General features: G+C 39.4%; 1 protein-coding gene across 1 annotated transcript; it reads left to right on the top strand.

Annotated features, from left to right (window-relative positions):
- The first annotated feature begins 3,004 nt into the window (after positions 1-3,004).
- Positions 3,005-13,069, top strand: NOL7 (nucleolar protein 7). Its single transcript, XM_072411678.1, has 8 exons — positions 3,005-3,177; positions 5,527-5,587; positions 6,198-6,256; positions 7,096-7,136; positions 8,687-8,750; positions 10,289-10,410; positions 11,464-11,541; positions 12,072-13,069. Exons 1-8 carry the CDS (start codon positions 3,059-3,061, stop codon positions 12,134-12,136), a joined length of 609 nt encoding a protein of 202 aa, XP_072267779.1. The 5' UTR covers positions 3,005-3,058; the 3' UTR covers positions 12,137-13,069.
- The last annotated feature ends 556 nt before the right edge of the window (positions 13,070-13,625 follow it).

Raw genomic sequence — 13,625 nt, 5'->3', positions numbered from 1 at the left:
AAAGTCCTGTTGGGTGCGGATTTTGCCTTCTGAGACCTGCAGCTTGGTTGTTTGGGTGTATAACCGGAAGTATGGAGTTTGATAACATTATGGATATTGTTATGGTTAGGTAATAATAAAAGGGAGGAATTTGGTTAGGTCTGATTTATTGTGTGTGGGGTACTCTTGTGTGCCAATATTAAGTGGGTGGTATAGGTAAAACATTTTATAGGAGTGCTGTGCACTGGGCTGTAAATTCTTCTGACCCTTGCATAATGTGCTCTACATACTCCTGACCTCATCTTGTTTATGTTACATACATTTGTTCCCTGCACAATGTGTGGTACATTGATCCTAGGATGTGGTAGGTTACATACACCTGACCCCTGCACTCAGGATGCAACATATTTCTGACCCCTGCATTACTCACCCTTTATTCATAATAATAGTAGAGTATTATTTAACCATACCTCATTAACCCCCCCCATGATCTATCACAATCCTAGAAACTCCCCAGCTGGGGGAGGAAGTACCAATTTCTCATTATGCCCCTGGGTAGTAATATCAGATTTACAAGAACATCACCAGAGCTTTCATCTTTATAAAAAATTGTCACCAGGAAAATCAGTAATTTTCTCTAATATTTGTAAAATAAAAAGTAATGTAAAAAAGGAAAAAAAAAATGTAAACAACATTTTGGTCTTGGTACTGTGGCTGTGTACTGTGTATTGAAGCACTCTGTTGTCTTTGTACCCCTTCTCACTTTGAGATCATTGTCTATTACTAGAATACAGGATGATCTGTGATTGACCAAGGAGAGGGGTACATTGGTGAATGAGAGCCATGGCTGTCACCCACTATTTCAGTGCCAGAAGTGCTCTGCAGTTCACCGGGACTAAATTGTGACTGCTTCTACAAATGCACCCCTGTTCTGCTGCACACATCCTGTCCTGTATTGAGAGTGTGGACATGCAGATCCTATGCTGAATTGTTTCATAAATATAATTGTGTGCACGGGAGTATTGTGGATTTCCAAGGCTTTCTGTACATGAAAAGGCCATGTGCACAGCTCAGCAACAGCGCATAGCTGAAAATGATTGTGTATATCAGCAAATATGACGAAGAAAGGAACAATCCATATAGAAAATAAAGATTTCAATATGAAGAAAACTTTTTTTTAATTAGTTTATTTTTTTGGGTTGAAATCTGTAGGATGCATTGTATCTGTATGTGTGTTCTTTTATGCGTGTGTTTGCATGGATTGTGTATACACTTTATTTCAATGGGCTCTCTATAGGTCAGAAAGACATAAAAAGAAAAAAAAAAACACTTCTCATTTTTTTTTTTTGCAGATCACATACTGTTCTTGTTTTTCCTTGCCTCAGTTTTATAGAGAACCTGTTATCAACCTTTTGTTGTCACTGATCAGTAAGACGGTATAGAACAGCGATTCTCAATCAGGGTTCTTGCAGAGATCTTTTTGGCTATCTGTAAGGGTGGTATTTTTCTCACTGGCCGGCAATGTAAGAGGTATTCTTCCTACTGACCACCATCCTAATATACAATAGGTTGTGGATATAATAAGTATTGTAGGGCTTTCCTATTTACCTGAAAGATATTTCAAGGGATTCCCCTATTATAAAAAAGTTGAGAAACACTGAACTTGAGCATGGATGTGCGGCTGACACTGGAGTGAGTGCATATAGACAGGAAGTGGCTGATAGGAATGGCACAAGGTCAGTAAAACTAAGGTCCATAGGAAAATAAAGTAAATACAATATATTAAAAAAGGCAATTCTTTGATCATTAGTGACATCCCCTCATTTCTATCCCACCAACAGTAATCATAAGGCCGCAAGTCCAGGGGTGACATGAAATGGTTGCAGTGATCTGGCTGATTGTCTAGCTGGAATCTAAGGCAGACATGACTTGTATAATGTTCTGGAGGGATCGTGTTTTCTGTAGAAGAGTTAGTAGCAAAAAGGGAAAAAGGCAGGGGCAGCAGCGCTCTTCACATTGCAACAAACAGTGGGCAGAGCAAGATTTGATTACAAACAAGCAAATAATAGTTTGCAACATTTTTAAAAGTTAGGTTCCTTGCATGTTGGCCAGAAAGGATGAGGCATTTATTATTATTATTATTATTAAGAATAATAAACAGGGTTTATATAGCACCAACATATTATACAGCGCTGTACATTAAATAGGGGTTGCAAATAACAGAAAGATACAGACGTGATACAGGAGGCTCCTGAGAGTTGGGGCAGCTCTAGAGAAGTCTTGTATCGTGCGTGTGATGAGGTTATGAGTGAGGAAGTAAGTTGTAGGTCATCGGAGGAGCGGAGAGAGTTTATATGGATGTAAATTGCAGCAACTTCTTAAAAGTGACACTATCCCCAGAAACATCTGCTGGTAATTACTCTGATGAAGCAGATAATTTGTGAAATGCATCACTTTATCTGCAACAATTTATGTAAAAAGTATCTTCCTTTTCAAAATGTTATAAACTGTTTTTTTTTTTTAAATAATTTATAATAATTTAAAAAAACTTTGTTATGCTTTGTGTGCTACTCCTGACATCAAGAGCAGAACATCTCCAGAAATCCTTTTTTGGGGATCAGTGTAGTATTGTCATTATTAGGCAGAAACATTGACTAATCAGGGTAATACAATGACTATGTGTTGGTGCCATCTGGTGGTAGCTGGTGGAATCACACCAGACTGGAATAATCTTCTGCCTCTATAAAAATACAAGGACTCTCAGGTGGATATCGCTGCTATCCCGGTGAAAGCGGTACAGCTGGGAGCTTTGAAATCAGCCAAGACAGACCCATGTATACAACATTCGGCTTCGATTTATACTTCAGCCAAGGCGGCAGATGGCGCTGTAAGGAGAGGGTGACATTCTAGCAATCAGGTCACCTCACTTCCTCGTTTCCGGCGCCCTAGTATTTTGGCTCTACTCGATGGCCTTGATCAGCCGGCCGACAGGCGTCGCTGTACGGGAAGGCTCATCAGATAGCGTTCATCATTCCCAGCTGGCTTCCGGTTCCGGAGTTGTGTGTTGTACGGCGGCAGCATGACACCTGAACACGAGCTGGAGAGTGAAGACGATGAGGCGCCGGAGGAGGTCACCTTCCAGAATGCTAAAAGCCGGGCAGAGGAGAGCGCCCGCGTGAAGAGGGAGCTGGCCAGCAGGTGAATAATCTTCCACAGGCGCGCAGTGTGCTCTATGTGGCAGCATCATGTGACCCGAAGCATGGTGGTGCTCTATTTACCAGCACAGATTAGATAGTGGAGGTAACTCCCCGGGGTCCTCCTATAAATGTCTGATAGATATCATGGCACTTGTCCCTGGCAACCACTTCTGTATTGGTTACTTCAGATAGAAAACCATTCACAGTCCTCTTTTTATTAATAATAAACAGGATTTATATAGCGCCAACATAACATGCAGCATTGTACATTATAAATTGTGTTGCAAATGACAGTGACACAGGAGGAGAAGAGGATCCTGCCCCCAAGAGCTTACAATCTAGGAGAAGACTTCAGAATCTCCAAATCCCTATAATTTCCTATATACTGTGCAGGTGTTACAGTGCTTCCAGCCAGGAGGTCAGTGTGCAGGACAATATGCAGACATTGTGCAGCCAGCTATGGTTCTCCTGCACACTGTGTGTATCCAGGGGGGGGGGGGGGTAGGATGCACTGTTATTGTCCCATGTTCTTCCTATCATTGTCCCATATTCTTCCTATCATTGTGTTTTCTCTAACGTTACCCTGTGTTCTTTCCTTGGAAATCTTATCGCAGCATATTTAGATGACTCTGGGTCCTATGTGTCTTTGCATCCAGATGGTCATACAACCTCTGTCCAGGAATCCATAAGGGGGGGGGGTATTTGCATCAGACTTAGAAACTGGGGGAGAAGACTTATAAAGAAGAATATCAGATTTTCAGGTGCTTCTAACTTGATGTTTTGTAATAAGTACCCAGAGCTGATCATAATGTGTACACATGAGGCATGATTATGTATAACTATAGTCTTCAGTCTGGTAACAGGGTCTCTTTAAAGCAGGAAGGTCAAGAATGAAAATGTGGATCAATTCAAGGGGCTGAGGGCCAGTCTAGTTCCTCCATGTTTTGGTGTGCATGTAGTTGAGGTTGCCTATGTCAGTGGGCTGAGTTATGTTAAAATGCCTCAATGGATATGATGTGTATTGTTTTATTATTATTATTAATAAACAGGATTTATATAACACCAACATATTACGCAGTGCTGTACAATAAATAAGGGTTGCAAATGACAGAGATACAGACAGTGACACGGGAGTGGACCCTGCCCCGAAGAGCTTGCAGTCTAGGAGGTGTGGGAAGGCACACAATAGGAAGTGGTATTATCCTTATATGTATTTACCAAGGGATGTATTATAGTTTTACAGAGTCCCTCCTATCTAACATAAAAAATCAACATTAAGGATCTCCTATGAATGACAATATTAGCAGAGAAAAGAGACGAAGGTGTCATACCTCAAATACTTTTAGCTGGAAAATTATGCAAAGAAATGTAACTGACCAACTGTACCAAAGCTGCATTTTAAAATGGTTGTGAACGCCTCTTACACTTTTTATGCCGGTTGTGGAGGAATTTTTATATTAAAGACTAACTATTTAGTATCTCAATGGAACTAACAGACTACTTTTAAAAAATGTGCACCTTTCCCTGTTTGCTGGGGATGTGGGCTAGCTCAAAAAGATCACTGTGCTTTGAATCTCTTTAGGCATGCAGGCAAAGCAAATTTAAACGTGTATGGGCATCATTGTGCCGTTGTTTATGGCTGTGTCAATCAGAGACATGGAGGCAATCATTTTCAGTATTATTTTAGATACTTATTTAATGTACAGTGCTGCTTAATATGTTGGTGCTATATAAATACTGCCTAATACAAAACATAAATATATATTGTGTCCAGAATGCCATATACGTAAGTAATCAGGTGCCAGACCATGCATGGTGATGGTCTGCAGATAAAAATTTATGGCATAACAGTTATAATAAAATGACCTTGTTACTATACATTATAGATTATATTGTATCCTGTGTGCAACACTACATCCTATTCATACCATAATCTAAAAACCCCTTGTGTTGATTATACCATTGTTAAATTCTTCTGTATGTTCCTCAGGAAATAGTTTCAGCAACTAATATAGTTTGCTTTAAGTAAAAGCTAGATGTTTTTCTAGAAGGACAGAATATAACTGAGTATTAAAATAAAAAGTAAAGATAACAGTGACTGTTGAACCAGGGAACATCCGATTGCCTCGTAGAATTAAGGAAGGAATTTTTCCCCTGTTGAAGCAAATTGTGCCGGGGTTTTTTTTGCCTTTCTCTGGACCAACTATGTCTTATAGGGTTTTATATCTGGGAAATGTTTATTTCCCTAGTGGTTAAACTTGATGGACTTAACCTATGTAGCTATGTAATAACCTGTGCAAACAGAGATCACTTTTAATCAGTCAAACTGTATTTTTTTTTGTATTACCAGGGACAAGGCCCTCCTAAAAGAGAAGAGAAAACGCAAGCAGGAGCTGTTCAGTGAGCAGAAGGTACTAACCCAACTGTCCCGTCATACTTTGTAATAGTGTCACAGGGTGAAGCAAAATGTTCCAACAGAACTTGTCTCCGGGGCCTATGTCTAAGTAAAATAATGATTCTCCTGTACTGCCCTACATTTAAACATTAGCTGCTCATAAAAAAATGTCAAAACTACATTTTGTGTGTGTTCTTTTACACCATATATGTTAGTGATTTTGAAAACTGTGATATTGGGTATTATTAAAAAAGAATAACATCAATAAAAATCTTCCACATCAGGGTGCTCTTTGTACTCTTGGACAACAATTATTTACAACAGTGACATCACTCCATAAAAGCTGACCTCCCCACGGATTTTATTTACTCAGTAATAAGAAATTCAAGCAATAAGAGTATGTGACAATAGTGTCTAACTTGCAGAAAGTATGTTTCAGATGCGGTTAAAAAAAGTAGCCGCAAGCAGGAAACCTCTCACCTAGAATTGAGGTCTAACAGGTTTGCCACGTTGTGTATAATGAAGTGGAGGAAATATTTATTAACTTAATAGAAATACAAACAAATTATTTTTTTGGGACCCACCCAGAGCTAAACAAAAATATAATCTGTGTGACTTTTTTACAGAAGAAAAAGCTACTTCCAGAAGACATCCTTCAGACAGTCACTGCACTTTCAGATAAAAAGTAAGCTCGGCATTTCTCCCAACACACTTCAGTATTCTGTATTTCCTGTGTCAGAAAAGGATCTGCTATTTAATTTCTTATCTGCCTGCAGGTGTATTGTAGTACCTCACTCTATAAACCGCTGTGTGCTGCAGTCATTAAGCTACGTACACATGTCCAATGGTTCTCGCTTGATAATCGTCTCGGCTGATATCTGACAAGAATCATGACATGTGTACAGCGCCCATCGTCCGAACGACCGTCCTGGCGGATTTACGGACGATGAACTATCCTAATGCAATAAAGTGAAGGGGGAGAGCGCACAGCGGGGTGCGGCTCCGTCGTTCTCCCCTCTGCACAGAGCAGAATGGCTCTGTATGTACAGCACTTGTTCATGCATTGTGCAGTCCTTGGTCATCGGAAAGGATCGTGAAAGATCCTTTCCAACGACTATAATTGCAGGTGTGTATGCAGCTTTAGTTACACAAGATAAGAAATGGGTTCTTGTTCCTTCATACTGAGGTCTTCTCTCTATGTTCTTTATTTTGGAGGTTAGTTTACAACAAATTACCTTCCGTAGATCCAGCCAGGTGGTTACTGAATATTGCTGGGTGCTGCACCCATCACAGCCTTAGGTTGGCTAACAAAGGATAATTTTCATAGTTCATTTAAATCCAAATCAACATGTAATTGTGGTTATCTTCAAGCAGCTTCTTTTGTTTATCGGGGAGGGCTATCGGGGAGTTACCATGCTGTGGGTTCTGTCGGGGTTAAATATGTTATTAAACGTTTTACTATTTTTCTCTGCTCTGAAGTTCCAGTATTTATTTATAACTATGGTTGGTTTCTTTTTTTTATAGGAATGAAGCCCATGAACCTTATGCGGACACTGAGGGAAAAGGTACTATTTATTATTTGGCTATATTTAAACAGAATCTACGTGTCTCACTTTAATTACAAGTCTGAAAAAGTTTAATTCCTCACTTTACAGTAATGGGTGGTATAATCAGAATCGTTGCCTATGCACTACAGAACAGATACAGCCTAATAAAGTCATTTTTTTTCTGAATCGCATACAGCTGTTTAGGCTGTACAGTGCAGTTCTACAACTAGGTCTGCAAACCAAAATGAAATGTGCACACCCCAGTCACATCACAGCCTGAAGCACCTATGTACCCACAGTAGAGAAATTGTACACTGTATTTGGTTTTGCCAATCACAATGGGTAAAGAAACAATGAAACCCCCACACACCTTTGCAATGTACGCTGTATTGTCCTTGTGGGCTGAAGAAGTTACGGAACCTCTTCTCCAGGAATTGTGAATACTGAACAGGTATTAAGTGGCCATGATGCCAATTAGTGGGTAGTAATACAAGGGTGTGATAGCTAAAGCCTTCTAAAAAGTCTCCTGCTTAGAAGCACCATACTGGGTCACCACCCTAAGGCTGAATTAGGTGCCCAAGCTTAAAAGAGTTTCTTCCATATCCCAGGCAAATACACAATCTAATAGTAGATCAGATGGTACTTACGTTATCCATTGAATAACAAAGCTTTATTGTTCTAGACAATATGAAAGCCGTGCCTCTGAATCCTAAGTTGTAGGGATAAAGGGGCTAGATAAAGAAGCACATAGAGGCTCCCACCTATACTCTCCCCAGCCCCTCTTTACGTCTGTCAATGCATTAGGGCAAGAGCTCCAAGCTAGGCTCTCATTTTGTTGTTTGGAAAAAAAAAAAGATGTATATTTCAATGGATATAATTTTTGTGCCACTAGAACCTAAGCCTACTAATTGTACATTCTCCACACACATTGGGCAGTTCTTGTACCCACAGGATTTGCCTAATTATCTTGCAACAAACAAAAGATTTACAGGAACGCTTAGGTTACTTACACACGTCAGATTATTCTCGTCCAATCCCCTTAGGGCTGGTATCAGATAAGAATCTGGCCTGTGTACAGTGCTCCTTAAAACCTCGATCATGGATCCGACATGCCGGATCAATGAATGATCGTAATGGAAGTGAAGAGGAGAGAGCGCAGCGGGGTCCTGCTTCATCGTCCTCTCCTCTCCATAGAGCTGAACGGCCCTGTATGTACAGATCCTTTCAAATGACAATTATTGAACGTGTGTTCAGCCTTAGACCTTAGGACAAAAGAGATATATATCTGCTGGCTGCTGCATAGGAATGCACTGGGTGAATATTGTAACCCCACCACAGGAACCCCAGTTGACAGCTCTGTGCCTAGAACGATTACCCTGGTATAATTTAGTACCATGCAACAGTAAAAAAAAATCTGTTAGGCTTACTTTTTTTGTGATTTGATTTCTGCAGCCCTCATTTATTATCCTCTTTTCTTTCTTTCTTTTTTTTTTTTTTTTTTTTACTAAGTTTGCTTTAACTCTATATCTCAGCTATACATTTAAGATCTAATAGAAATGTCTTAATAGGTGATGTAGAGAAAGAAAAGAGTGTGAAGAAAAACCCTTCCAAGAAGTTACGTCCTCGAAAAAGGTACTGACTTTTCTTGCAATACTAAAGACTATCTTTCACATAAATATATCTGTATATTGTAATAGAAACGGGGCCTATGAAGAGACAATAGTTTATTAGAGGAAAAAAATATTTATATAAATAGAATAAAAAAGCCAAAATAAAATGGAAGGGCTCTATTTCTAAAACGAGGAATCAAACATTTCCTCCTTGGAATCTTCTAGGTGTTTCAATAGCAGTAATTGATTCCCACCAGGGAATGTCAGATTCTCTGTTTTATAAATGGAGCCCTTTTGTTTATAAATTACTTTGATATGTATTTATTTCAGTATTTGTAGCGCAGAGGTAATTTAGCTGCTTTTCAACTATTGCCTGGTTTGTAAACCACTTCTCTACAAGAACTATATCCTGCAATACCAACAAGTACCCTTGTTGTTGCCTCCACCTTGAAGCAGATTTCTTAGTGGCCATTCTAGATCTCTGGAAGCCACAGTGTAGAGCAGGGGTCCTCAAACTTTTTAAACAGGGGGCCGGTTCACGGTCTCTCAGACTGTCGGGGGGCCGTACTATAGTTTGAAAAAAAACAGGAGAAGATTCTTATGCACACTGCACAAAACGTATTTATGGTATAAAAAACATGAAAGAACAATACTATATGCACAGCACACTTGCCGATCATTAAAAAAAAAAGTGGCGTTTACTTTGGCTTTAAAATTGCTTGAGATTATTCCTCAATTCCTATGTGCATTGGAAAATGCACAGACAAATTTGAATTTTCACTGTGTGTATTGAAAATGCAAATTTATCTTGCATTTTCCATGCAAATGAATAATCTCAAGCAAATCATTAATTTGCTTCTTTTTATACACCCCACCCTACACCCAACACTACCCCACACTTTTTATTAATTAAAAAAGGGCTGCTAAAAAAACTTTGTCAGTGTCTGCTACCTGTCACTCACTGCTGCCTTCATACATGGATCACACTGCAGCACATGTGTACATGATCAATGTGCATAGTATGTTTATACTATTTACAAATGTACATTGATCATGTACATTTGTGCAGCAGTGAGCAGGGAATGAAGGCAGCAGTGAGTCTCTGCTTTGCTCATACCTTCTCTGCCTGATGGCTTCAGCCCGACAGCTCCAGCGTTACCCCGGCAACAGTGGTGTCACGTGACCGGGTTCCCTGGAGTGCAGATGGCAGGCAGCCAGAACTCAGGCAGGAGAAGCAGCCTCAGCAGCCCGCGGGCCGGATGGGCAACTTCAGGGGGCCGTATTCGTCCCGCGGGCCGTAGTTTGAGGACCCCTGGTGTAGAGGGATGAGCTGTGAATGGAGCACTGAAGTAGTGTGCATTGGTCAGGGAGGTCAGCCAGAGACGCTGCCCTAGGAGAAACCGACAGTCTAACAAGTCAGCTTGCAAGTAGGCATCTGTTTTTTGTGAATAATCCAAATATTAAAAAAAAATGATTTTTTTTTCAATATGAGTAGTATGTGAAGCTACCTAGTAAAGGTGGACGTGTTTTGTTCAAATGTATGATCTGCTTTTTTCACAGTCTCAAAAACAACTATGATGTTGTGCACCTGAACGATCAAAATGTAGCAGATATACAGCAAGAACAGGCAAAACAGTTCCTCCAGGACAAGTTTTATGGAAATACCAAGAACAGGACTACAGGTGCATATTGATGTAGATGCTTTTATGTCTGTCTGTGAGCGTTCTTGTTTAATTATAAATGTATGGCAGCTCAGAGGTTAGCACTCTGCCCTTTGCAGCACTGGGTCCCAGGCTCGAATCTCAGCCAGGACACTATCTGCATGGAGTTTGTATGTTCCCCCGTGTTTGTGTGGGTCTCCCCTGAGTACTCCGGTTTCCTCCCACATTTCAAAAACATGCTGTTAGGTTTATGGGTTTCCCCCCCAAATTTGACTTAGACTGACTGTGTTAGACATATGACTATGATAGGGACATTAGATTATGAGCTCCTTTGATGGACAGCTAGTGACATGACTATTAACTTTGTACAGTCCTGTGTAACATGTCGGCACTATATAAATAATGTGTAATAATATTAACTAGAATTGGGAAGGCTTAATGAAATTTATGTGAATATTGCTTTTATCCCTTATACTAGTATGTTGGTCATATGATTTTTCGATATAATACTTTATGCAGAAGGAGCAGAGGAAACCGGTGCCATGTATTAACATATCCTTTGTATTATTGGGAAAGTTAATATAAGGTTTGTGAACAGGAAGGGGTAAAGGACTGCTTTTCATAGTCTATTAATATTTAATAGGATTTTGCAATTTTTATCATTTTAATAAATATAGCTAGAACTATATTTAAGATTAGACTACAGTTTCATTAATGCCATGCAAACATGAAAGGCTTGAGAGTTGTGTGGAGTTAAACAAAAGAACATATTACAACAAAGATGGGATGGGGGCTGCCATTGCTTTGTAGGTTCAAGAGTGTAACCTGTACTTAAATTTACTTAGCAAAGCTGGAATGAACATGGAAGTTCCAGATACTAACTCATTATAGTGGTAAAGCATGAATGAAGATGGCAGCCCTGGAGTTTGCATTTTTAAAGGCAAAGTCAATAGTGGCAGCGTCCATATTTTTTCTAATCTGACATATTAACAGTGGATGTTCTAATGTGTTGCACCACTAGACACAATGCACCACACCTTATAACATATTTGCTTGTACCTTGTTCCTTTACAGCAAATGATTTTCTTTCCATATCAAGAAAAAGGGGAGAACGCAAAATGCCAGCATTTCAGTTTACCGATAGCTCCTGGGGTATGTAACAATATCAAACCCTATTATCTCTTATTGTTTTCTTTTATCTGATGTCCTGATATGTTAGGACTGTTGGTTTAAAAAAGATGTGTTTTTTTTTTTTTTGTGTGTGTGATGGTCTCTACTTTTTGTGTAAGAAAAAACAAAATCTAAGATTTCTAAAGTCCTTTTTAAAATTTAAAATTTTTACTGAAATGTGACATTGTGGTAAATCGCTGCAATAAAACCACACCACAGTATTTGTATTGCCAGCCCTGTCCCGTTCTTCTCTGCTGAACTGCAAGACACCCCAGTCATTCCCTATTCTTCATAACAGGAGGGGATGGATGTGTTCTGTAGTCCAAAAGAGGAGAACTTGGCCTTGGCAAACATGCAAAAATATCTGTGTTGCACAGATGTACAGTATGTATATTTTTCTCACCTATGTACATTTTTTTATCTTGCTAATAAAGTCTCAGCTTGAACTTAATAATTTCTTCAGTAAAGACTTTTGTGCAAAACTTAATCAATATTACTATTCTTATTAACAGGAGAAAAGGAGAAGAAGAAAGCATCAACATTTAATCTTCGTTGGAGGAATAGAAAGAAACTATGAAATTGTCATAACCAAGACTATAAAGTGTTGAACCCCATACTGCAGTTTGCTGTGATGTGTATTTTGCTGGCCTCCACTGAAAATCCGTCCTACTGTTATTATCTGGATGTGTGCTGACCCTTTGTTTTTCTTTACCTGTTATACTGATTATGACTTAGTAATGTGGCCATGGGTTGGTATATATCTTATAAAAACAGAACCAACCAGTAGTGCCAGATGTAACACTATATTTCTAGATAAAAGTGAACCAAACCCACAGTATTTCTATTGTATCTGTATGTTGCAAGTCTACACTGAAGCTTCTAAATATTGAAAAGGTGTCCGTTCATGGAGAAATCTGGTCTTCACACTATTACTTATTCCATTAGAGGCCCCTGATCCCTAGGAGGGTTATGCACCTGCTATTGGCAAACAAATACGGAGCACCAGTGTGGCATTGTTGTGTAGAAACTGAGCCCTGGGTTTGTGGGCTTGGAGCAACATGAGTAGCAATGAGTCTGCTAACTTTTAGCAGTTGTCCTTGGGCCTATTTTCCTTGCCAACGTTGGCATAAGGGTGACCAGTCACCCATCACATAGCAGCTGAGTGCTGCATTGTGACTAGTCCCCATTACAGGCAGTCCCTTGCTGCTGGCATTTTCAATCCCAATGTTTGGGATGTCAAGTGTCTGCGTGGCTAAATGAAGGCTGAATGCAATATTATAGAAAGAGGGACCAGCATTTACACAATCTTATGTATGTGCCCAGTGTTCTGTTTTGGACTTTATTGGAGATCAGAAATGCATGACTGAGGTTCAGAAACATAAATACCACTGTTGTACAGGATATGGATAATTTTCATAATGCTTTGGATTTCTGTGAAATTATTATAATGTACAGCTGTACACTAGTGACAGTTAATATTGTTCTTTAATAAAAAAACTTTTAGTCTTTAGTGAGATGTTTAACATGTTGGAAAAAGCTATATGCATGCAGATGGTGTGACAACTGTAGCTGTCTGCATCTGATCCTTTCTGAATGGAGGTGGTGTGATTCATAGACGTAAGTGAGTCACACATCCTCCTGACCTATATTTTATTGCAGTCCATTCAGGCTGCCATAAATATCTGTGTTTATTCAAATTAATTGTGATTATGAGATTACATAGCTGAGAATGTTCACATACCATAAACACCTAATTTGTATGTACAAAATTATCTGCATACCCAGCCCATATCTTTACTGCAGTAAAAAAGTTATCTTTCAGGTAGTTCACGTATCTCAATCTGCTGCTTCTGAAGTTGGGAATAAACCGCAGTGGAGTTGTGTTGCTGCAATTAAAGTGCTGCACAATAGCAGGTTTATTGCAGCCTCAGAATAGAAATAGCAATGTCACTGACCTCAGAAGATGTTCCAGATAAGTAGTTAAGCACCATATAGCAGATGGAGTGCTGAAGGCAGCTGATTTACTTCATTTTTTTTTTTCTTACCCAATCTACAGGCAAAGGATT

Source organism: Pyxicephalus adspersus, chromosome 5 (assembly GCF_032062135.1).
Source record: "Pyxicephalus adspersus chromosome 5, UCB_Pads_2.0, whole genome shotgun sequence".
Lineage (NCBI taxonomy): Eukaryota > Metazoa > Chordata > Amphibia > Anura > Pyxicephalidae > Pyxicephalus > Pyxicephalus adspersus.
Note: the sequence above shows the minus strand (reverse complement) of the source record. Positions and strands in the feature narration are given on the sequence as shown.